The sequence below is a fragment of the Egretta garzetta genome, unplaced genomic scaffold (assembly GCF_000687185.1).
Source record: "Egretta garzetta isolate BGI_Z169 unplaced genomic scaffold, ASM68718v1 scaffold716, whole genome shotgun sequence".
NCBI lineage: Eukaryota > Metazoa > Chordata > Aves > Pelecaniformes > Ardeidae > Egretta > Egretta garzetta.
In genome coordinates this window covers 56,942-83,455 of record NW_009260075.1, presented here as the reverse complement: position 1 = coordinate 83,455, position 26,514 = coordinate 56,942, and the positions used below count along the sequence as shown (strand labels likewise).

The following is a 26,514-nucleotide window of genomic DNA, read 5'->3' as shown; positions in this document are numbered from 1 at the left end:
GTGCCTTGGATCCCTCATCAGCATGGACCTCCCAGGCAAGTGGTGCAACCGTTGCTCATGGGTGCCAGAGAAAGCAGATTCTGCCATTTCCTGAACAGCTGCTGCCCCGTTGCAAGACTACCTCTTCTGTCATCAGCAAAACCAGCACTATCTGCTGGGAACTTGGAAGTAACAGGTAATGAATAAAATATCCAGAATTATAAATTAATCAAACTGTCATTCTCATACTTAGAAAGGTTTTTATTAAATATTTCAAACTTCTGCATCACACAAATAATATTGGTGGCTTTGTGCAACATGGTGGCATTTTTTACAAACAAAAATAATTTAACGTGCAAGAGAGGTCAGTATTAAGTTACCCTTCATATTGGCCACCCAACCAGAATGATCACACATGGAAGAGTCCCTTATGGCATCCCAAGCACAGTGTGTCACCAAAAAGAGAACTGCAAGCCAGTTTCAAACAAGCTGGCTTCAAAACCAGAAGGAGGACAAAGATTTGGCCTGGTGCCCCAATCACTTGCAAATGTGGCTGTTTTGCTTCCAGGCTCCAACTCTTCGCGGTGCATTGCATTGTTAAGTAAACAAATGTTTACCTGGAAGCAACACATAGTCATCCTTTTATGAAAATAAAATTATCTCTGGATTCTTTAAAAAAATATTTTTACTTTTCTCACTGACAAAGCATTCTTCCACATTTTTTAAAATGGTTTTATGCTGAATACTTTAAGTTTCCATTAACAGAAGTCTCAGATGTGGAGGTCATAAGGCCCATACGATCATTTTTTTTCTGACAGCAATTTCTGATGGCTTTGTAGATGGCAAAGACAGGGATGACCAAACTAGGCACTCCAGCGAGGATTACAATAATAGCGTACACCCAGTTGGGATATTTAACCTTCTCTGTTTTGGGGAACTCCTCCTGGAAAAGCAAACAATCAAGATGTAGAAAGTCATGAGGAGCAAATACCTGGGAACATGCACACATTCAATAATTCAACAGATTGAAAATGTAATCAGAACAGTAGCTAGCCACAATGGCACAATAGTTTGCCAATTACACAGCAGTTTCCAGCTCAAGGGTTTCCAGTCTCAGCTGTTTTGGTCTTACTTTTACTTAAAAGTAATGGAAAGATGGCGTAAAAGGAGCAAGAGCCAGGAAGGGAGACTGGGGGGGCTGCTCCTGGCATGCTGGAGTGTGAGGCTGGTGGGGCTCACAGGCCACCAGGGCTTGGTGGCCACACAGCCTTTGGGTGAGAAGGCTGAAATCAAAGGATGCAGCGGGGCTGAAACGTTATTAAGAAGGAAGTGAGGTTGCCAAGGCAAGAGAAGGAAGCAGTCCCATATCCCCACCTTCCTTTCTCTCCCTTTCTGTCTCTGTCTTATGAAAATAAAAATTCATCTTTACAAATTAAGTGTGCTTCATGACTGTTTCTGCTTTAAGGACAGTGACTGGTATAAGGCCAGAGAACAAAAGCGGAGCTAGGCAGGCAGGGAAGAGACGGGGTGATGGAGAAAATGATGGGACCCATATTTTTTCCAGTATGCCCTTCTCTGTACCACATACAGCTTTCTATTCTGCAAGGGGAGGAAAGGAAAGGTAGGTAACTTATTGCTGCAATTATAATTTAAATTATACCAATACATTTGAAAAAGGAAAGAAGAAATCTGCTTATTAGTATTAATTAATATTAATTTCTCATGTCAGTGATGAATAACCATCACTACTGCAGTTCTGTGAAATGCACACACAAACAAGTGCAATATCAAAATGGCTTCACAGATTTGGTCCATTGTCAGCATAGAAAGGTTGTGACATTTCCAGGTCTTCTACAATCCCTGCTGGGGAACTGACATCTGTTTCAGTCTTGCCTGACAACTGGACTAATGTTGTGGTTTTGTCCACTTTGGAAAAGCTACTCAGGTGCTACTATATACCAGTTGCAGGCATCACAGCTGAATTTAGGACTTATTTTTCTAAGTGTTACTTTTTATTATTACTTTATGTCTTGTAGTAAGTTTTCTACTGGAAAACTGTTTCAGATGGGAGATGAATGTAACTGACTATGACTCTAACATTAAAGAATAGTACATAAAATAATTCTAAATAAATATTTTGGATTTATGTACTTACATAGCTAGGGTCCCAAACACTGTAGAGCAGTTCTTCTTTGACTTTCACCACAAAATAAAAGAAGAAGATAACTAACATAATGAGAGGACTGATAACTCTCCAGGTAACCTGCCAGAAAATATTGGGCTTGTGTCCAATCATGAACTCAATATCCTTGTTAAACCTGGAAAGACAAATAGGAAGTTCAGGACTGTAAAAACTGCTCAGGATCAAAGAGTGCCTACTTATAAACAGGGAAGTCCAACCTACGCCAGGCTGTGCTTCCCAGGGCTTTGCTAACGTCAGTGTGAAATGAGGATTCATAGCAACATCAGGAGTCAGAACTAAGTGGTTCAAATTAAGGCAGATACCATTGCAACTATGTAGGAAGTTTTTAACTCATAGTTCTCAAAAGTAAGTCGAGAAAATTATGTTTGGAAATGTTCTTTAAGAAGCTTGGGAAGCATGTGCAAAATAGTTTCGACACGGAAGAGTCAACACAGATGGACTTTCCCTGTAACATATTGCAGTATTGTTTCACGATTTTTTGGTAAGCATCCCAGAGCTGCATAAATTAAAATGAATGACACAATATTAAGAAAGAGCAAAAGCAAATTGGAGTAATTTAAAAAATTAATTATATGCATAATGTTTGCTTAATTTGGATTTCTACCAGTTTTGTCAGGTTGAGTAGTAAAGCAATATTTAACTTTACACATTATTATGGACACCTAAAAAGTGTTACTTGGGTTATCTATAGAGCATGAAGTGGACAGTGAGGAAAAAATGTCTCCACAAGAAGAAACAATCCCTGCCTTGAGAGTGATACTGTCTGCATCAGTCCTGAACCAATTTATGACCTCTACATATGATGCAGCACCATGTGCACACATTTCTTAAAAAATAATTATTTTGGAAGTTTGGGGCTTCTATTGAAAGTCCTCTTGTCTGGCTTTCCTGGGTACCCTATGGGGATAAGTCTGAGGGGACTATTCAGTTGGTCCTACAGCTATGAACACACGGAATTCAGTTGAGTCTCAGTTACTATGTAAATGTATTTTATCTTTTCATCCCTAACTTCTAAGATCTAGGTATCATTCTTAAAATGACATGGAGCCCCATGTCCCAACTTGCAGAGCATGTCCACATGTAGTTTACATGAGTGTCATGGATAACATGAAGCGTCTCCTTCAAGTAGAAGAGCCATCTTTTTACCAATGGCCCTTTCTCAGAAGAAGGTCACAAAAACTCATCTGGAGCAGATAACACCACCTTTGCGCAGCACTGATAAACTCTGTACTCAAAGAAGGCTACAGCAACGTGTACTGTCTGGGAACGTGAAAATTTGGAGTGAAGCTCTTTTCTGAATCAGTCCCTACCCCTCTATGGCCTTAGCACATGTTTGTGTCCTGGGAATAGTTTTAATTCGACTTTGTAAAGTGTTCTGAGGCTTTAAAGGGAAGGAAAAGTGATCAACACAGACTTTTCTGCCCTTAACAATTAAAATAAGCCTACTTTCTCTAGGGTTCTCCCTCTGCTTGTCTAATTTACCTAAGTTGATTCATGCCTCCTTGGGTAATATAAAACTCTGCGTATGGGAAGATCAGCCACAAGGGCATTCACCCCATCACCAGGATCAGCACAGCTGGAGGGTCTGGCACAGATTCAAGCAAAACTTATGGGTGATTGAAGTTCCCCCACATTTTTCCTATTTCTTATATATTAATTATGAACAGAAAGATGGCGAAATTTGATTTATTACATCTCTAGAAAGTTGATAGGATAATTACTCACTGCTACAACCGATAAAGTCCTGAATCTATCAGCTAAGAACTTATCTCAGTAGCCTTGGATTTGCATCCTGCTGTAAAACAGTATCTGCAGCCTGCCTGGAGATCCCCGCTTTGGACAGTAAGTAGCATTTAGCATTCACTTCAAGCACTCCTGCAATGTACCTCTGTTTCAAACTTTCAGCTCAGCGCCAATGTGCCTGTACTTCGCTTCTGCTAATTAAGTATTTAACGCAATTATTCTGAAGAAGATTTATTGTACATGTCACCATATTTAACATGTAAATAAGCTATAGTGGCACCAACGTAACTGTTGCAAACACATACGTTCTGATGCCTACTTTAAAAAGAAATTATTTGCACTCATATTATTATACTCTAGGGCACTTGCTAATGCTTAATATTTTTTTTTTTTGCGATATCTTAAGGATGTGTTTATTTTAGCCAGTTGTTATAGAGCCTTATCTATTATAATGTGTTAATAAAGTGGATGTACAAGTAAACCCCCCCCCCCGCACTCTTAACAAAGCATTTTTTCTTTTTGTTGAGAACTATTTTAGAAACCTAAATCATACAAGCAACCCTACACTTCAGTTGCATACTTTCAGTGATTTCTATGACAGAAATTCTATGCACTGAGATGTAGCAAGATTGCAGCTATACAACTAATCAATTTATGCACTGGTTTCTAGTAATATTTAACTTGTATTTCGTACCTGTCTATTCCGTAGATGTAGACGACTGAAAACATCTCACAAAATGCAATTATTAGCAAGGGAATAGAGCCAGCAAAACTGTCAAATAGAGCCAGCCAGTAATTACCAGAATTCAGCACAAAAATAAAAGCTAGCAAGTAAGACCCCGCACAAATGAGACCTGTGAAAAAAAAACCAAAACAACAGCACATTTAGGCAAAGAAAGCAAAAGAAAAGTAAGGTACTTTCCCAGTAGCTAGAAAGCTTTGTAAGTGACTTTTAATTCAGTTGCGGCCTGAAGGTAACCACTTTATTTTTAATGGTACCCTGAGAAGGCCTGCTTCCATGAAGGTAAAATGGTGAAACTCTCCTAATATTGCACAGGTGGGAGATGTTGCAAAAAAAATGGGAGAAGCCGAGGACAGAAAACAGATCCTCTTCCTCCCGCTTGGCAGGACAATGTTGCACTGAGAGAAATCCTGCCTGGGTGAAGGACCCGGATCCTCCAGCTTCCCAATGGAGGGGATGGTGCTCATCATGAGACTTGCTGACAGGCAAGCCATGGGGTGAGCAGCTGGCTGCAGGCTCAGAAGGAACCTCACAGGAGCTGCCCCATTGGGGGACATGAGAAAACCTTCAGCAGGTTATCTAGGAGTCTTAGGACCATGCCAGATCAGAAAGTAGATGGGTGGTTGCTTAATGTTTTCAGCATACGAGTTATTTCCTGGGGAGGGGGAGGTCACTTGTCTCTAAAAAAGCACTTACCAGTAACAAGTTCCTTAGGCACTTTGGGGGGTATAATCTTAAGATCTTGTAAAGGTACAAGCACACCTTCCATATTTCCAAACATAGATGACAAACCCAAGCAGAAGAGCATGATGAAGAAGAGAATGGACCACAGAGGTGACACAGGCATTTTGGTGATTGCTTCAGTGAAGACAATAAAGGCTAGACCAGTTCCTTCGACCCCCTGTGAAAGATTTCAGAAGCTCCAAAATTAAGCTCATTAACATCGTGCAGCACCTAAATTTGCATCAGTATTCACCAGATTTGGTGTATGCTGCACCATACCACACTACTTACGCTTTTTGTTTCCACAAAGACCTCCTAATGCAGCAACATATTTACTGTCATTATAATACAAATTTTATTTAATGGAATTCTATGGACACCTATTTTCATCTGTAATGCGCCACCTTTTTAACCAAAAAAAAAAAAAGGTGGATCCATTTAATTCTTCTTGTAACTTTTTTTCACCCCAGTGTCAAGGTCCATATTTTCTGTGTCGTGACACACTGGTACTGATCGGGACAGGGCTGGCTCCAGCTGCTTCCTCACCCTGGGAGTCTCTTTCTTAAGTTGTCTTGTCCCAGCTAGTTCCAGAGATATACCTGCTGCTATTTTGCCAGCTATATGACGTCAGCCCAGAAGACTTGCGGTTTTAGTTACTAGTCTGACAGACTGCTAATGCTTTTCAGAGGAATTAAACAGTTTGTCTCTTCAAAAGCAAAATGGGGTAAACAAAAGTAATTCTTCAGTCCAAGAGCATTCCAAGCCAATTGCAATCAATCAGTGGAAATACATAAAAGCCCAACAAACAACCCCAGAAGAAAAAGCATTAGGCAATTAAAAAATTGCTATGTGTTCCTACCATACTTATGGTATCGATAAGAGCTAGGGTGTTAAACTTACATCATTCAGGAAACTTTCCAGATTACAGGATTCAAACTTCAGGCTTGCAAAAGTCACCGGGTCAGTCATGTTACATAGCTGCTGCATTTGTTCAAAGTTATCTTGGGTTACATTACCTTCTGGCAGATCGAATGCATTCATCAGGGTAAGAATATTTCTGAAAAAGTGAAATACAAGTAATTTGAAATTATTTATTTTAAGCATCCTCGGGATTCATTTTCATCATCAAGCAAGTTATTAAGAGCATGATGTCTTTTATGAAGATACAAAGGAAGCAATGTTTCTCTTGCTCAAGACCAGATTTGGAAATTGGGAAGCCCAGCAGTTTCATGCATGTGCAATTCTTTCTTCTCCCAGGGATAGTCTGATACTGTCTTTCACGGCCCAGATGGCAGTGAAAGGGATGGGCATTCTGGGGACCCATGCAGAAGTTAGGTGCCCATCTTTGCACTGCAGACTGGCACCAGTTCCCAGACTGAGCAGCTTCTGGGAACGTGTAAGGTGCCTGCAGTTATGTATCATGAACTTTTACAGCTGATGTGGAGGAACTTGACTGGAACCCACAGGGTCTGGCAGCCCCGGTTCAAAGGGACTCTGAGTTGCTCTGGTAAAATTAGGTACCTCTGATGAGACCTAAACATTTAAGCTCTCCAGGAGGCAACCTCAATACAGAGCTGATGCAGGGACCAGGGTATATTACATTCATGCAATATGTCAGCTCAGCAGGCAACGAATTCTACATATTTTTTTTTTGGCAGAGTTTCTAGACAATTTTCCAGTGGTTGGTAGAGCTTCATCTAATGAATTAAAATGGGAAGAATTTTGTGAATTAATTTGGGTAATTTCTCAATGTAGTACATTGAGATAGAGTTGCTATCAGTACCTGAGGTGCCTACACGGTGGATCCAGCTGTGGCCAGGACTGCCAGAACCACCTGGTCATGGGGAGCTTTTCTTTTGTTGCAAATGATACATTTTTCGCATCTACCTCTAAAACTGTAGATATTCTAGCATGTTTTAGTGAAATAATATATGACAAACTGCATCTACCTTTATGTAAATAGAAATTGTTACATAAACTGCAGTTATATTTGAAAGAACTATTTCAAAAAAACACATTAAAATATGGAATATCCTCTTCCTCCCTTGATACTTTTTGGAAACATCAGGGAATAATGGAAAATACAGTTGCTTACACAACATCTATCTAGGAAATAAGGTGCCTCAAATAATTATCACTCCCTGTGTGGTTGATACCATATGATTTAAAATTTTTCGAAGTAATGAGTGGTCTGATACCGTGTGGATCAGGAACTGCAACTATTCAGGAATAAATCCATTATCATTAGACTAACAGAGCTGCCTCAGCCAAACAAACACCTGTATATTCTGGGTTTTTTTCCACTAACTTACCTGTCAAAACAGTCATCATATCTTTCTGTGGCTCTGAATCCAATGATGGAGTATATGACAGTTGCTGCATAGACAGATGTGAAACCATTGATCACTGAGATAATCAGGGCATCTTTCTCACAGTTATTGCTGCAATTCAAAGAGATAGATAAGAATGGATTTCAAACACGTTCCCAAAATAAATACTAAAAAACTGGCTACCAAGACTAACAAAAAATTAGTCCACAGATACATAGGTACATCAGTATGCTCTCTAAGAATATAAAAGTACAGCTGTTAAAGATAGATCTAGTGAATTAAATGTGGTGCCTTAAACAGTTTAATACCTATGCCTTTTTTTTTTCCCCCTCAAATAATCACATTCATAAGGAATAACTGCTCAAGTTGTTTCCATGTCTGGCTCATGGAAAGTAAAACATGAAGGGAAAAAAAGTGTGTCTCCTCCTTTTCATGTCTGGCATGGATGTGTGCAGACACACATTGGCATAAGCTGCATCTTAGCTGCTGGGGTGCTCTGCTGCAAGGTGAAGTATTTGGGTTTGAATTCAGACAGTCAGAAGGGACTGAATTCAGACAGTCAGAAGGGAAAAGTGACTGGAAGTTTCCATAGCACTTTACTATACCAAAGTTGCAGTAGCCAAGAGCACATGGGAACTGTTCTGTTTGATTGTTGGAATTCTGTCCAACAAGATGGTTTAAAATGTCTTCAAGTTTTGGAAATACAATGGAACATTATGCTGATAAGGTTGGACAGACAAGGTATTGCATTATGAATGTTACACTGCTTTGTAGAGACTTCTCTTCTGCGGGCACTTCACAGCGTATCTGTGCGAGGATGAAAAAATTGCAGAAGCAGAAAGAGACTGTCATCTGACAGAGAAGATAGAGAATCAATATTAAATTAGTTAATGGTTTTATGAGAAGGCTGTAAAGCTCTAGATACTGTATTTCTCTTGGGCAAGAGAGGACTATTGAGATTAACTTGATGTTGTGATATTTAATTTTCTGATCACCTTCAAGAGGAGAGGAAAGACAAGCCTGTCCAGCCAAGACCTGTGACACTGTGACCTTTCCTCATTTATAGCGTTGCACATAGGTCTCTAGTGGGTGGAAGGCACTGAACTGAAATTCCTTGCTGTAGTCCCATGTCATTTTTTTCACTGTAACACGAGATTCTCAATGACGGGCTTGATAAAAACATTTCTTCCATTCAGAGAGAGTAAGATGCTCAAGCTCCTCCTGGTTATGCATGAGTGAATCCCTGATGGCATTGAAACCTCACAGTGTTTCCTGAGATGTTTATACTCCCAAACCATCTGGGAGCAGAGGCACTCACACCTGGTCCAGCTGGTGCTGGACTGCAGGTGGCCCAACACCACAGTGTAACGCTATGGTATTTGCATGGTTTTTTTTTTATATCTCCATGGGAATTTCATTACTTTCTGCAGTTTCCTTCTCAAGTCATGAATGATTGAGAATTGAAGGAACGTGGCCTGGTGCCACAGCCCCATGTGTTGGAAAAGCAGGAGGACACTGCTCCTTTTCTTTGGGTCTTTTGGTGCTCCTCCAGGCTGTGGGAACATTGACTTGGACCTGAAGCGGGGTTTGTCACCTCACACTGAGACTTGCAGGCACAAAAAGTTCCAGATGAACTTTTGAAAAACATCTGAAATCAGGAGTGGTGGCAGGGAATTACGTCAGTGACTGAAATGCTGGTGTGGTGTGGTCAAACCTGACTTAAAACTGAAAGACAGTTTTCTGAATGCATGACCAAACCAGATAACCAAAACTTAATTCAGAGACCTTTATCAAAAATATTAAGTTCAGAGAATGCTGCACCGTTTGTCTTTCAAGAGGACAGTGCTGCAGGGATGGAGGGCACCCACAAGCACTGATGGTTACTCCAATATTTTGGGAGTGTGAGTGTAGAATATAGCACTGTGTCACAATTTGCTGACTGGGTCATTCCCTGAGTGAGGAGAGTTTGCACTCCATCTCTTCCCTGACCCCATCGCATATATACAGGAAGGAAATGGATTTGACTTTCAAAACTCCTAGAGATGTCGTCTGATCTCTAAGCTAAAGATTTAAACTGCGGTCTGTAAATTGCTTTGAAATGCGTGTAGCATCACCCAGTTCCGACAGCGTGGAGACACAGGGCAACACCATGCATTGAGCGCTCCCGCAAAGGAAGCTCCTGCTCATCCGCTGGTGCCGGGCAGCCAGACCCCTTCTTTCTAGCCCGTGCCAAGACATCTTTCTGCAAGAAATCAGACAGCACTGGGACCTGAAAACTTGGCTCAGGAGAGCTAGGATCAGTCAGACATGTGCCTTACATGGCTGAGGGGGTGGTGTCCTGGTCCCAAGCACACACAATTACTGTGTAACAATAGGGCAGAAGTGGACATGCTTCATTTGAAAGAAGTAAATATTCATATAAAATTTGGCTTTTGCCTGGCTACTTACTGAACAGAGTTGTAGCTGGAGAATGAAATGAGGCCTCCAAAGGCCAGGGAGAATGAGTAAAACACCTGAGCACCTGCGTCCAGCCACGTCACTGGGTTAGCCAGCTCGGTAACCTGCGGCATCAGACATACAGCTTTAAGCCTTTGCAACATTGCTATTTACACTGAATATGAGGGATTTAAAACAATAATTAAATCAAGAACATTAACCATGCAGAACTCACCATTTTTGAAGAATGTTAAGAAATAGGACAATACTTTTGTCAAACTTACCTTTTTTCAAAAAGAAAATCTACGTGTAGATTTTCTACAAGTGTTTTGAAAATCGATAAACAAATTACTTTCCATTGCTGACAGCTACCATGCATCTTTCCAGAAAAGGTATTTATTATTTAACATTAACAATGACCATTCAGAGGTCTTCTCATGGAAAAGGAAGCCTCTTTTATTTTTTATTAAAAACTGTTACATAGTCAAACCATTCTTTTGTCTATATAGCCATACTGATTAGATGGGTTCTATTCTCAACTGGACACTTTGTGCTTTAAAGTTAGACTTGGCCTTAACTAGAATACAGGAAAAGAAAGCAAACCCCCTTATGGCAACCCCATTACATTGCTCTGTGACGATCCTTCCATTTTTTATAACAGATTTTGATGGGGGGTGGAGAGGGAGCGAGAGAGACAATATGGAAGTGGTCGAGTCTCCATCCCTGGAGGTATTTAAAAGACAGGTAAACGAGGTGCTTAAGGACATGGTTTCATGGTGGGATGTCAGGGTTAGGCTAATGGTTGGACTCGATGATCTTAAAGGTCTTTTCCAACCTAAACGATTCTATGATTCTATGCGTATTTTACATCTGATGCAAAGGAGTCACCTCCCAGACTCAAGATTTTAAAGGTGTCTGAAGGATAGCTGGAAAAGCACCAATGGAGGGGACTAATTTTCAATCGGTGGTTAATTACAGAGAGAACTACATCATGTTTGCCTAAGGGAAGAACCATGCAGTGACTTACATTAGGGGTGAAGAGATACACAATTCCATTGGTTGATCCTTTCAGTGTCAAGCCACGGATTAGAAAAATGGTGAGCACGAGGTATGGAAGAGTTGACGTTACATACACGGCCTGCACAAGAAACATGTAAATAAAACATTTAAATAAAACAGAACACTTGGCTAAAAATAGGTTAAATACTGGGAAGAGGGGAACACGCAAAGTACTGTGACTAGCAAAAGTGGCAAGATTCAAGCGAGTCACTGTTAAGGTACTGCAGAAAACTATGTTGAAGAGAAACACTATGTGCCGTACATTTCGACAGCAAGCATTTTTACAGTTACAGTGCTGTATTTAAGACAAATTGTCATGGTTGAAATTCAAGCCAGATCATTCAAAAGGAGCATAAAAAACAATCTACACCCTGAGATCAGGTTGATGCTGCCGATGCAGGGATGGGCTCTTAGGGCTCCGTGGGGCAGCAGAACCTTGGTCACTCTTTTAGAGAGATAATATTAAGGACTAGCACAAACCCAGACAAATCTGTACATGTATGTTTTGAAAGGAATGGCCATAACAAAAACCCCAGTCTCCTGGTCCTGCATTAGAGGTTAATATTAATGTTAAGATGGTGATACCTAAAGAATGTTTTACTAGGCCTTTCCTTCAACAAGGAAGCCAAATTGTTCACAAAAATCTCCACATAAATGATCAAATCAAATCAAATTCTATTTTATACAGCTTCCTTCTTCAAAAGCAGCCCCAGTAATGCCACATGAAGTTTTAGACATGCTTTTACTCAAGAAACAGGCAGTTTCTACAGTATGATTGTCTATAAAAATTAGGAATCACAACAGTATAATCAATATGATCTCATAAAAAACCCCAAAACTCAGTACCTTTCCTGTTGTTTCGATGCCTCTAATTGTGCACACATACAGTACACCCCACGCGCACGTTAAGCATAACAGAAGCCACCACTGTATAGAGCCTGAATCATCAATGGAGGTGGAGATGTTTAATGTTTCTCTGTACCAGAAATAGTCTACAGGAGAGCTCTTGGCACACTCTTCGATGTAATCTGTAACCACAAAATGGTTTTCATTCTGTATGTCTTTTATTTATTTGAAAAAAAGGAACATAAATAATAAGCACCAGTGTTCTAAATTATACCACCTAATGCCAATGAATTTTTTGTTGGAAAATTTCATATTCTTAGAGGCTGTTTTCATGGAAAAATGAGAGATTCAAAAGAGAATTGTTTAACAGGGATTTTAATATAGATTTTATTGTTATTTCTACTAATTCAACCACGCAGATAAAACCTTTGAAGCTCACTCAGAGACTCTTCTACCTTTAAAATTTTTCTTTTTTTCCTACAAAAACGTGAGGTTAGAAGCCTCTTGTGCCAAAGAAAGTGTGGAGAGGGTTTCTGAGCACAAGTGCATGCATATTGCATGGAATATTTTTTTTTTTTTAGTAGAAGAAAAGCAGTTAGGCAGACGTTTTTCAATGATTGTACACTTCCTACTACCTCACCTTAAAAAAAACCAAAACAAAACAAAAAACCTTTGGGCTTTCCACATCACACGCACCCTGCTCTTTCTTGCCTGATGGAGCGTGGGTGCCTGCCCACAACTTCCCGCAGCCAGGCAGCTCGTCCCCTCCCACAGCTCCTTCTGGTCAGCAACACTTTGTCTTTCTGTTTTGTGGGACATCATTCAAGGTCTTGTCAGCTCAGGTTGGATTCTCAGCTCCCCACTATGCGTTGATCTGTGCAGTATTCTGCCCTTATATGAGGCTTTTTATACTTATTCTGGGAGGAGAGGAGCAAAGCTCTCTGCAGAGCTGTTCACTGGCCCACCAGAAAAAGCCGCTTCATACAGTTTCACACAGGGCTGACTTCAGAAAACAAAGCTGCTGTCACCAAGCAGTCTCCAAGGAGCTGTAGATTGTTGTTATACTGAGAGATACAGGTGTTTAATATGGATTATGCATATCTTTTTTTTGTTATTATTATTTTCCTTTTCAGTATGCTAATGGAGGGCTGTTGGTGAAGACACAGATGAAACACATTGTCTAAATCTGGAAAATTTTTATGCTAGACTTGCACTTTGTGAATATTCTGTATGTGAACACATCTGTCAAAATCAGCCCTGAAGTTTTGTAAAAAAAGTCAAAGTTTGTCTCAAAGATTAAGCATTGATCACATCTTATATAATGTGAATTCTTACAAAACACAAGTGTTAAAGTAGCACAATGTTCCTGACAAGACTGCCATGCCTTACTGTTGTTTTACAGAAGGAGGCTCAATTAGGCTAATTGCTAGAAATGGAAAAATGTGCTGTGCAACAAAATACAATATTTCATAAAATATACCTGTTCTGTTGTCATTGAGAGGACAGGTACTCCAAGGCAGGGGCTCTTGGAAGGAGTTGAAGAAATACCACATTACCCAGGCAATAATTGTATTGTAATATAAACCCACCAGGAAGGATACAAACATTGCCGCTATGCCTGAAAAAATAAAATCAGAACGCAACATAAATTTCAATACTCTTAGTCTTCAAGACGTATCAAAACGCATGGTATGAGCTTCAGCCTTTCCTTACTGTCCTCCCCACCCTAATTCCATGGTTTATAGACTTTCCCCTCTCCTCTTTTTTTTTTGGATGTAGTTTTAATCACTGTGAATTCATTACCTAAAAGTTGGACAGATGAGTCCTACATAGATGTGCAGCCTAAAACTACTCCGGGACTGAAGCTGTCACCCACTTAGAAGCCAACATTATGGATGGACTAGCTCCCTACAGACACTAAACAATCCTTTTCACAGTCTTGACTGCTGATGTCTAGGGAATTTGGGATGCTGGGTACATGTAAATCTCAGCTGAATTGGGATTTTGCCTAAATGAGACCCAGATTGTCTTCCTCTTCCACAATGTTGCCACAGAAGTCAGCAGATGTGTTTGGCTAATCTTTGTTGTATGGGATGGATAGCTGCCAGGAGGCACAGTCGGTGAAAAGGTGCAGGATTCAAGCTGGTATCTCTTCTTTTCCCCTTGCTTGCAAGTAATCAACCTCTAGTGACTTCTCTGGCAGGCAGTAAATGCTAATGATTAGCTCCTGAGGGTTCTTAGGTTCTGAGGAAGTTTGAAAAATTCCAGATGCAGTGAACAAATACCTTTTATAACTGATTTACAGGTCCAGTGAACGCCAACAACCATCCTAACTGGCTGCGTTGTTTCTCTTTCAACTGTGCGGTAGTCACCAAATCACAGAACAGCTGAGGTGGGAAGAGATCTCTTGAGGTCACCTTGTCCAACACCCTGCTCAAGCAGGGCTACCTACAGATGGTTTCTCCAGGCAGATTTTTAATATCTCTAAGGATGGAGACTCCACAACCTCTCTGGGCAAACTCTGCCAGTACTTGGCCACCCTCCCAGTGTTTCCTGATGTTTGGGTGGTACCTCCTGTGTTTCCTGTGTCATGAGGTATCTGTGGAGTTTTTAATGCAGTGTGCATCATGCTGCTTTTACCACATTGTCAGATAGAGTTTTTGAATACTCAGAAGTCTAATACAGATGTGAAGAAGTATTTTCTGCAAAATGCTGTCTCCATGGGTTTTAGTGTGGTACCTCTCTCAGGTGTAAGAAAGTAACATTACATGGAGCTGAAGTCTGGTAGACCAGCTTAGAGAAAGGTTCAACTATTATTTGTCCACAGAACAGTTACAGAACAAATTTTTGGCACACTTCTTAAACATTCATCCTAATGGTAAAACCAGCCAATATCAATAATACAGAAAATATCTCTGAAGCCTGAAATTGGTCTCAAATTACAGAAAGGTTTTAACTGGACCCATAGTACCTGGGAACGTGGACATAAAATTGTCATCGTGCCTTATGGTGATTAGTGTGACCTATCAATGGAGAGTTAGTGAGAAAGGAAAAGCAGTAGATCCTGGAATCTCTTATGGCACATTGGAGTAAAATCCTGAAGCTTAGCTCTTAAGGTCATCAGATCAGAGACTTATGCTCTCTCAGGTGGCTTTTTGCATCCTCTTTAGACTTACCAACGCCTTTCAGGGTAGGGTGGATAGAGCTCCAGACACCCACACTGCCTTTCCTCAGCCTTTGACCAATGGCAAACTCAAGATGAAGCAGGGGGATACCCTCCAGGACTAGCAAAATCAGGAAAGGGATCATGAAGGCTCCTGAAATGGATAAGAAAAAAAAAAAAAAATTGTTTCCGATCAGTGAAGTACTACAATAAAGCACAAACTGCAGTTCTGAGGGCAAACAAATGAGTTGTCAGCATACTTGTGGAAACCCTTCTCCAGTTTCTCAGCAATGCTTTTGCCTGATTGCCCAAGCAGGGAACTTCATTACGTATATGGTTTCAGGTAGGAATTCTTGTTCTTCCCAAGTGACAAACATAAACACAAATTACATCCTCCCAAGGTCAAACTTTGAAGAAGCCACATTTGGATTGCAAGTGGAGGAAAGGTGGAATGACTTTCCTGGAATGAATTCCTTTTCTTTATGCAAAAGATTATGGTTTTATAATTGTGAATCATGCAAACTATATGAAGTAGTTGAGTGAACTAAACAAGATGTGTCGAAGATTAGGCAGGACCCTGGGGCTGTCTACATCAAATAATCAATAAATTCCTGGTAACTGTTCAACAGCTTTTATGTTTGAGTAGAAGAGATCTGAAGTTCAGGGTTCAAACCTTGTTAATTATGACAAGGGTGGTTAGTAGAGGACAAGCTTTTAAAATAAATTTTTTCCTGAATAAAGTGGACCTCGGACATGGAGATAACATATAACAACACCACGGTGGAATACCAAAGTGCAGAGTCAAATGCTTGAAAATTGCTACATATTAGAATTATGGTTATCTGTCATTACAAAAGTCTTTAACTTCCTAATCATAGGCAGCAAATAATCTAAGTGCATTAAAAAAATGCAAAACAGTATGTGAACAGTTCAGGTTTGGGTATTTGCTGACTTTTTCCTCATGTATGCAATGAAAATCAGATAACGGTGAAAGAGGAAATTTGAAGAATGGAAACTATAGTTTTGAATTCAATGTAGTTGAATGTTTTTTGCAAGAGCTGAACTGCATGCTTTTCTGCTCCATGGGTTATCTTCTTGATATTGTCCACACCAGAGTTTTAGAAATTATGATTACTTTTCTGTGTACTTCAGTGAAGTCTGCTGAAAACAATAGTGTTATAGCAAGTGGCTGCTATTATAATGCAATTGGCCAGCTATGCTTTTTGCTTTTCGCTTCTATGGAATTCAAGTAATGCTAGCTACTCACCTGCCTTTCACTGATGTTTTTAAGATTTACTAATCAAAATCAGTAGTTTTGAATACATAAAATGCTATTCAAACTGCTGGGCACTTTGAAAATGCACTTTGGAAATGCACATGCCACACATCACTGTTGAAGCCAGTTGCCAAAGGTAGTCGTATAGATGTGATATTCTCAGACTTTGGTAAAGCATGTCATTTAGCAGCACAAAAACTTCTTACTATAAATGTAACACTTTTCAAAATCAGTGTAGCTCATCTTGTGTGCATTAAAAACTATCTAACACTGTAAAAGTGGAGACTGACAAACTGAAGAAGTTTCAAAGGAGAGGCAGAAGAATAACTGACTTAGGATATATTTTTTATTAGTGAAAAGCTGAAGGACTTATTATGAACTGTTATTCATAGAGAAGTTTGCTAAACTTCTAACTCTGCTGACTCTTCCTCCCTCTCTTCTGTGTCAGTCTGTTGCCTTGGGAAATGGATAATACGGACATCATCACCAGAGAGGATGGTACCCCATTTGTTTCCTTCCCCACTTCTCACATCTCAGCTACATTCTCTTTTCCAGAGACCACACAGCCCTTGCAAGAACAAAAGCCTTGCATTAGCGGGGAACAGCTACCTGTTAGATCTAGGAGCCTCAAGCTGATACTCTCTCACCTTGGAGGTAAGTGGCTATTTTGCAACGCCAGAAAGGAATGAAGGATGGCGATCCATCCTAGGTTTGAGGAAACTGAACTCCTCTAGCTGCAAATTCAAATTTAGCACTGTGGTCTTAGCTGAGATACTGTAGCACAAATGGCATCAGTGCTAAAGCAATCGCCTCCTGAGTTGTGTCTTTCTGAATATGTATTTTCACATCACATGTGAAACATATAGGGCATATTTCAATTTTAGAGGGACTAGGATGGCTTCCAAAACAAGGTTCTTCCTCTCTGTTTTCCCACCACTCCAGGGACTTCTACAGAATTACTGGCAGCAGGAGCTGCTAACGTCAGATGTAAGAGGGCAGTCCTCTCTCCATGCCTTGTTGTCTGGCTGCTGAGAGGCAACTATGTCAGAAACAGCGATGTACTCTTCAGCTGCCTGTGCCCCAGAGTCACTGCTGACAATGCAAACATCTTACCCAACTCCAGAAGAGGTTCTGGGGTTCACTGAAACTGCATCAGACTCGGTCACTGCAAGGAACTGACTCCCTCTCACCTTTCAGACAGTTTCTGGCATTTCTAAAGGTTTGTTCCATTTTGTCTGTGTGGACTTGCTTAGCTCTGCTGGAACATGCACGGGTGTGCACATAAGAGCCCCTCTTCATCTGATTAGATATGGAGTGCATGCAGATTTGGCTTCAAAGAGTTTGTTCTCGGGTGATACCCCACCCTATTTCTGTGAATAATACTTCTCCCAACTGTTTTATTCTTACTTTCATAAAAAACAGGATTTTTGCAGTGTACGCCATGAGTGCCCTCTCACCGTTGAGATCTGTCCCCCTACATCCCCATGGCTTCCTTCCTACATAGGAGTGTCAGTGGGACAACCTCCACACACAGAGCCTCTGGCATTTCACAGAGGCAATGTTACTTATCAACGCGTGGATAAGTAATTAGGTGCAAGCAGCCAGAAATATGTGGTGTGCTCCAACCTCACGTCAGGCTGGCACACAGTTTCCCTCCTGTCGCACTCTGCCCAGGAGCTCTCATGAGGGTGAGATGAGATAAGGACAAGATAATTGTGTTTGTATCAGCAAGTTTTAGTTCCAGGGCATTCTCTCTATTTTAAGCCCAAGGCACCTCCTAAGAGCCTGAAACCTGACCCTACAGAGTTTTGTATGGCTGCTCCATCTGGGTCTTCTCTTCTTAGCTCCCCTCTTGTACGCTGGATAGGTCTCTGCTGTACCGTAATCTCACTTCTCTCTGATAAAGCCCTTCCTCAGCAATGGTAATTAAGTGCAGAAGGTGGATCTGTACAGCTACCTGATACAAATCCTCCTCATCTGCACTCAGGGTAAGTCCTTGTCACCCTTTGAAACCGAACTTGCAGTATTTTAGATCATCTCTTGATACTTAAGAATGGACTGGCAGTTAGTTCTGCTAAGGTGCATTGCTTAACCATCTTTGCTCCCTAATGGAGACATGTCTCATTTTTTTCATCAGGTCACAGTAAGATTGCTTAAGGACTTGATTAGAAATTCTGCCCCTGGTCAAAGATCTTGTTGCGTAAGAAAATCCATAGCATTTATAGTCCTTCTAATCTATGACCACTTGTTTCTTATCATACCTGTCAAAGAAAATATTTTTTTTGGTAGTTACTGTCTCTGTTAGCAGAAGGAAGACCAGGACATTTCCTATGATGCATTAGAAGCGTTTCCTTTAGAAAGCATTCAAAGGTAGTTTCCACTTTTCACTTTCAGTAGAAGGCAGGCTGATTGATATTCTGATTTGGGCTCCATTTTTGCCACGCTTCAGACACTCTTGTGAACCTTAAATGCAAACTGCACCTTCATTTACACAGCTCTGGCAGTCTGGGTAGACATGGTGCCTCACCCTCCAGGACAGCGAGGCTCAGTAACAGCACCGTCTCTACGCCATAACTCTCCCTTGTGGACAGCACAGTGCATCAGATTTCCTGCAAGGCTCTCAGAATTGAACCATCTTCTGTGGTGGACATGCCACGAGCGCTCCATCAACCTCGGGGGGTTTCCTGAGGTCTCGAGATTATTACAGAGGTACCTTTATTAAGATGTCATGAACAAAGTCTTTAAGCATGACACATCTTTGACAGTGCAGTCAAATAAAGGGACTCCATGATCTTCCTTGGGCAGCTACAGAAAGGGGAAGGATGCCCTTCGTGGAGCCATTTATCACGTGAAAAAGGCATACTGTCACCCGTGTGCTCACAGCTCCCCAGCTTCCCCCTGACCTTGGAATCACTAGGAAATAAGTTTCAGGTTCTGGGATGGACACAAATGGAGAAGGTGGGTCTCTGTCCACCGCTTTTCTTAGCACAGACATAAAGTATACAGTACGTATATACACCTGCAGTGCAGAATCTATAGCCCTATGCAAACAGATACAACTAAAACATTTCCAGCTTGAAGGGCTAGCCATGTATAGTATGGTATGGTAGCTCAGATGAGTTAAAAATTCAGGGTGTGACATGTATCAGATCTGAGAAAATATGTAAAAATACTTATATTTAGCTGTAGGAACGTCAGTATATTTTCAAGAGAAATAAAATGGCAGTTCTCAATTATGTAGGCCACATTTTTTCTCTTTCTTAGGTTCTTTTCTTTCCAGGATTCAATTCTAAGGGCCAGCTCAGAAATCCAGCTCTGCTCTATTTTCCATTTCTCTCAGTTTCTCCCCAGCCTTTCTGAAAGAAGCCATAATGGAAAAATAAGCAGTAATGGCTCTGCAAAGCTGCTATATGGGACATAAAAAAAAAAAATCAATGCCTTTTAAGCTGTCACAATTTTATGAACCTAACAAATAAACCAATGATCTGAAAATAAATGCTGTATAGATGTATATAAACAATGAGCAATCTTTCAGTCTGAAAACCTTACAGCTGAGATATTAGATTCTCATCCTGTTTCAGCACTGTATTTCAGAACACAAAATATTTGGTTTGAACATCTGTATACCTATTGCTTTCTCTTTAATCTAGGAGTTTCTAATGTGAACTTGAAAAAGAGTATTATTGCTTTCACATAATTCCTCATAAAGGGAAGACAGGTAGACTTCAGATGGAGATGTTTTTCTATACTATCATATTCTTAGACCTCAGCAGTAGTGTGGGTTCCAGTACCAGTGAGGAACTGCTGATGTCATTACTGTCACTTCATTCAGTGTGGCATGTAGAGATGAAACAGTTCTCCTTCATGCAGTGGCAAGGTTTACTGCAGACATATGAGAGCTATAGACTTAAAGACTTTTTTTTTTAATCAATGTTTTGAACATTAAATATAAATCCTCCTTTTTATAATACTCATCAGGGATGAAACAAAAATGCTTAACAGTTGATTAAGTGACATGTTGCTCAATAAAGATTAAACAAAATCTCTGTGTAATGTCAGAGATAGCTATCAAATTAAAGGAAATTTCAATCTCATTAAGCTGGTGAAAGCACCGAGGCAAACACTGTAGCTTTTACTTTGTATGTATATTGAAATCTAGTTCTCCTGCGGTAATGATGTATTTTACAGCTTCTAAGACATGAAAAGGATAGAATGTCCTCTACTCTACTAAATTTTACTGGGGTAAATACTCCATTTTTAAAAATATAAACTCATTATCTATGACAACAAAAGCAAGTAAATTATGTAACTACTGATTTCTTTTTGTATATTTGGGTGTCACAGTATTAAAACACTATCATAGTGTTGTGTTTAGGAAGAAGCAGCCCTCAAATAATTCTACATTTAAGTTCAAAGATCTGAAAATAAGAGTTATCCATAAACTCAGTGTTCCTAACTACCTTCGCTACAGTCAATTTGCGGAGAAAAAAATCTGCCTTCCTTGAAGTCCAAGTACTACAAGGGTAAATTTTATACTTCACTATAGTCCATTTATGTTTCATGGGGGATATAAAATGTGCAAACACTGATTCACAAAGTAGATGGACATCCAACCTTACTTGGGAGTGTCCTTGCTATCTACACCCTTGCTACTAGACCTCACCCATGGTAAATGACTCCAAATGTTCATCCATATAACTCATATTTCAGAAAGAGAGAAGTTAAGATATCAAACCCAACCCTCAGAAATTAGAAACTATTTTCATGAGGTAGTCATGAAACCTTGGTTCCGCATGCACCTTATGAGACAACCTCTAATTATGTGATCACACTTGACTTTTTCTCATCCTCTGCAGATATTTATTGTAAATAACTGTATTTTTCTCTGTCTCTTAATGCACGACCATAATTTTATGTTTAGTAAATACGTATTTCCAACTGGAGGTAGCTGAAGCCAGACTTAAGAGTGTCTGTGCAACCAAAGATGATGAGGCAGAGTGCTGCATCTGTTGGGTGTTTGCTACACCGTGAGTGTGGCTGAGTGGAAATTAAAGATGCAGGAGCCAGAAAATCTCATGAGATAGAAAATGTCTCAACACCAATATATCTTCCGAAAGAAGAACTTCAAGATCTGTTTTTACAATACGGATAGTCACATGTTCAAATTCAAAGCCATCCACCCAAGGAAAAGCAAAAGACATTTTTTTTTTCTGATGGAAGGGAGAAGCTGGAGAACAGGGGCTGTAATGAGATAGCGGTGGCAGGAGTTGGATTTAGACCTGCCAGCAGAGGCTGAAGTACAGTAGAAATTAGAAACTATTTTCATGAGGTAGTCATGAAACCTTGGTTCCGCATGCACCTTATGAGACAACCTCTAATTATGTGATCACACTTGACTTTTTCTCATCCTCTGCAGATATTTATTGTAAATAACTGTATTTTTCTCTGTCTCTTAATGCACGACCATAATTTTATGTTTAGTAAATACGTATTTCCAACTGGAGGTAGCTGAAGCCAGACTTAAGAGTGTCTGTGCAACCAAAGATGATGAGGCAGAGTGCTGCATCTGTTGGGTGTTTGCTACACCGTGAGTGTGGCTGAGTGGAAATTAAAGATGCAGGAGCCAGAAAATCTCATGAGATAGAAAATGTCTCAACACCAATATATCTTCCGAAAGAAGAACTTCAAGATCTGTTTTTACAATACGGATAGTCACATGTTCAAATTCAAAGCCATCCACCCAAGGAAAAGCAAAAGACATTTTTTTTTCTGATGGAAGGGAGAAGCTGGAGAACAGGGGCTGTAATGAGATAGCGGTGGCAGGAGTTGGATTTAGACCTGCCAGCAGAGGCTGAAGTACAGTGTACAGCAGGGAAGGAGGAGGGATTGCACAACAGCTCTCCACCCTCACGTGTGATGGAGTTAAGGAGTCCTTTCTAAGAAACCACAGGAAGGCATTGCCGCTCACTCTTACGCATTGACATGAGTCATGGCATTTGGTGTTACGCAGAAGAATCGATAGAGAAAGTAGCAACTCTGGCTACAGGGACACATATCTGTACAGTAGCTCTAAGCCCAGAGCCAGATACATCATTTCTTTGCTACATGCTGCCTTTCAACTTCTGCCTAAAATTTAAGTAAGAGAGTCCCAGGGAAGCAAGAAGCCGGGGATAACTGTTGTTAGTGTTCCCAAGCAAGGACAAGACACAGGATGATGAGAGAGGAAAATAATTGCTGCCAAAGGATAAATTAAGACGCAGTACTGATAGACACATATAAGAAATTCATAAATCTTCACTGACATCAGACAGAAAACCATGATCCACACCAAGTTCTTTATGTGTGTTGGGTGTTCATTTTTCAGCCTCATTTCCTACAGCTAGAACGTGAGGGAAAGGAAAGATAGGCAGAAAAGCAGGAAAGTGCCTATAAATCAACCCTGGGAAACCAGGCATGTCCACTTTTTAAGACTGAGCAGAAGAACCTGAGAAGCCAATGAGTGCCATGAATTTTGGAGATATCCACCCAGTTTTTCAAATTGTCACACATGGAAAGGGGGGGTTATGCTTATTTTTGTGTGTCTTGTAACTTTTTTGTTACAAGAGTTGGCTGTGCCACAAATGACCGTCAGTTTGCACTGCAAACTCTAAACACCAGCCCGCGTTAGAAAAATCTTAATGTTAAAAGCATCTCTTCTTGCAGCTGGGTCATCTGTTGTTAAACGTCCCTGAGTTTGTACCAGCAAACTCCCCACAGAGTCCTTCTTGGTCTCTCTTCTAACTAGGAAGAGCAATTTTTAAACATCTCACTGTGTACATTTAATGAAAATTACTTTGAAATACTGCTCCTTAAGCCAAAAATCTTCTTTCAAGATCAAACATCACAAAGGAACAAACACCTCTTACACATATCTCAGAGTGAAATGCAGATAACAAGTAGATAGTGGGCAGAAAAGACTGTCAGAAATGAGGAAATCATGTTGTCTTATAATATTTAAGCAACGGTTCAGCTCAATATCATCTTTAAAAACAAACAACAAAACAGTGAAACAAAAGTTTTGATATAGTCATTCAGCCCTAACCAGAACCCTAAGAAGTCACAGTAAGTTATATGGTAAATAGCATACATTCGGATTTTAAATGACTTAATAACACCTACTTCTAAAAACATATTCTTAACATTAATTACGTTCATGCTGCTACTCTTACCATAAAATACACACACTGACCCTACAGCCGATACACAGATCAGTTCCAAACCAATGAAAACCCTATTATGAAAAGGTCATTTGGGATCATGACCAGAATAATATTCCCAAGTTTATTAATATTTTTAAACATACATTACATACATATATATATGTATGTAATGCTAGTTTTAGGTTGAGAAAATATACTATGTACATGACAGTGCAAGACTGTTTTGATCAGTCCTGTGTCCTGAAATAAAAACAGTCCCTTCCTTTTCTTCCGTCACTGACACAATTGCAGTGGGTGTTCATAACCTCCAAAATAGCTGTCTCCATTAGACAGTCTCCTTCTAGAGATGAACATCACTATTCTTACAGGAACTGACCGGTTCTAAGCGTATTCCATTATTTGCTTCCTAAAAGAGAGATTAAACCTAGTTTATAGGCAAAGTTAGTTAAGATGTATTAAAGACATACCTCCTCCGTGGCTCTGACAGAGATATGGAAACCGCCAGACATTTCCTAAGCCCACACAAAACCCTATGCATGTCAGCATATACTGAGCCTTGTTATCCCATTTTGGTCTGGAGTCTGCCTCTTCTTTCTCAAGGACCTCAAGTTCTGCATGGGAAGGTATCCTGTCCTCCAGGCCAGGATTGGGCAACTGTAGCTTCACCATATTTTAAATTTCCTGACTGAAAATGCTGCCCCGGTGAGGAGGTAATGAAACAGACAGCTAGTTAGAAATCTGCACAAAAAGAGAACATCTGTTTGCTGTCTTCAGCTATATATAGTAAACCTTTGGCACTAAACTTGGAAGTGCAGGCTTGTGGTAAAAAGAAGCGTCAGCAAATCATTCGATTGACCAAGTCAGCTCTGACACTTATTAATGCTTTATCTGTTGAGGTTTTATGGAACAGTCTGTTCACCTAGCAGAAGACATTGATTTCAGCTAATGTAATTCAGGAGATAATTTGGCTATAAACTGTAATCACCTATAAGGTAATGAAACACCCCTTGCCACTCCCCTGTTTAAACTCACTTAAATACATATAAAGCCCTCACAAATATGGAGTAAAAAGATTCCACTGGCCTCAGACTGAATAAAGATGTCCCATACTATTTTTATCAGGAAGATAAACTGCTTGTGAATCACCATCACATTCCGTTTCCCGTAGTGTATGCTTAGAAATTGTATACTTCATGATAATTACCGAAACATGTTCTTCCTTCTCTGTAAGAGATCCCTACCCTTCTAAATGCTCTGACAAAAAGGATGGAGAATGAAAGAGATTATAAAATCTGACCTTTAAAATCATAAGCATAATCTGCTTATCCTAATGTCTCGAATCATTACAGAACAAGGTCTGAAGAGCATAACATCTTTCTTGAAATCAAAGGTCCCTTCACCTTTTCAATGACCCTATGATACACTGGTCAGAAATGAAGAAGAGACACTGGTTAACAAATACCACAGGTAGTACTCACATCTTCATTCTTTCAGTACAAACATAGCAAGACTGTTCTGTTTGTACCTCAGTGTTGTCAAAAGCTAAGTACTTGTCACTGAAAACTATATATAAAATCTAATACGGTATATGTCGCAAGGAAGAATTTTGTCAGCTGAGCCCTGTAGGCTCGTTGCATACAATGATACAAGGCGGTCAAATAAAGAACTAGAAGGGATCTTGTAAGTCCAGCCCCTGCCAAAGAAGGTGAACACATCACAGCATCCCTTTGCAACCTTATCGTGTTGATTCAAAATTGATTGTTTTGTACTCCCTATTTCTAAAAGGCTGGTCTAGAATTTCAGTCCTCTTAATGCCCCAAGAAGGCTGTTCATTATCTCATGAATAGAAAAGATACAAAAAAAGTCTACATCCTTGACATGGACAACTGTATACGTAGCCTAGATGGGTTTTCCCTGTGCCTTGTAATCAGGTATTAATATTTCTCTAACTTGACTTGACAATCTCTCAGTCTGCCTGGCAACAGCACTTGCCTTTTTCATGACCCTGTCAGATTTGTGGATGAGCTCTCTCCTGATTAACCACTGGATCAATGCCTGTCTTCTCCTTTCGTAGTTCCAACTAAGGATTTCCTAGCTTGCAGCAGAACTTCTTTTCCTATGTTACCAAACGCATATTTTAAATTTCACCCAGTTTCTGCTACTCCAGTACACTGAGTTCTTCCTGAATGGTACTTTTTCAGCATTCACAGTGTTTCTGAGATTTTGTCATAAGTATTTCACTAAGATGCTAATATTTGTTGTCCTTAGGCGTTAGTGGAAGAATGACAAAAGACTGTTCCTAAACCAATCCTTGAGGAACTGCATTAGTAACCTCTCATTAGACTATTTCTGCTTTCAGCACAGTTTACCACCATAATCCAATCTTCACCTCGTTCTTTGTTCACATTATATCTCCTATTTAGCTCAGCTAATATATCCAGTTGTGATCAAGTAGCAACTGGCCTACTGAAGTTCAAAAACTTCACATTTACTGTACTTCACTTGTCTAGAAAAATAAATTTTCACTTAAAAGTGGCAATAGAGAACTTTCAAATTGCAGCTCTTTCACTTCCAATTTCACTGAAAGTCATTGACCTACTAGTCAACAGCAAGAAACTGCATGGTCCGGGAGCTCACAACTCACATGGGTTATTCTGCCTCCTGAATCATAGGAAGATAATCCTAGTATTCATGATGTAGGAAACATGAGGAAGTAATAAAGAGCAGAAGGAAGACAAAAAGGGAAACCCAACATACTCCCCATATTTCTACATTCCCTGACTTGCAGGCCTTGGTTCTAAATCTGTGCAACATT

General features: G+C 40.1%; 1 protein-coding gene across 1 annotated transcript; it reads right to left on the bottom strand.

Annotated features, from left to right (window-relative positions):
• Positions 1-712: 712 nt before the first annotated feature.
• On the bottom strand, positions 713-24,368 carry SLC6A19 (solute carrier family 6 member 19). Its single transcript, XM_009641310.2, has 12 exons — positions 24,167-24,368; positions 15,238-15,378; positions 13,542-13,679; positions 12,062-12,243; positions 11,184-11,294; positions 10,169-10,281; positions 7,703-7,831; positions 6,291-6,447; positions 5,364-5,568; positions 4,620-4,779; positions 2,135-2,297; positions 713-922 (listed from the first exon to the last, which is right to left on the bottom strand). The coding sequence occupies exons 1-12, from the start codon at positions 24,366-24,368 to the stop codon at positions 713-715; spliced, it is 1,911 nt and encodes a 636-aa protein (XP_009639605.1).
• Positions 24,369-26,514: the final 2,146 nt, after the last annotated feature.

Coding starts and splice junctions, on each gene's coding strand:
- SLC6A19 (XM_009641310.2), bottom strand. CDS start 24,368: ATGGTGAAGCTACAGTTGCCCAATCCTGGCCTGGAGGACAGGATACCT. Junction 10,282..11,183: donor TGTATCTCTTCACCCCTAAT/GTAAGTCACTGC, acceptor CTGATGCCGCAG/GTTACCGAGCTGGCTAACCC. Junction 7,832..10,168: donor TCCAGCTACAACTCTGTTCA/GTAAGTAGCCAG, acceptor TTTGAATTGCAG/CAATAACTGTGAGAAAGATG.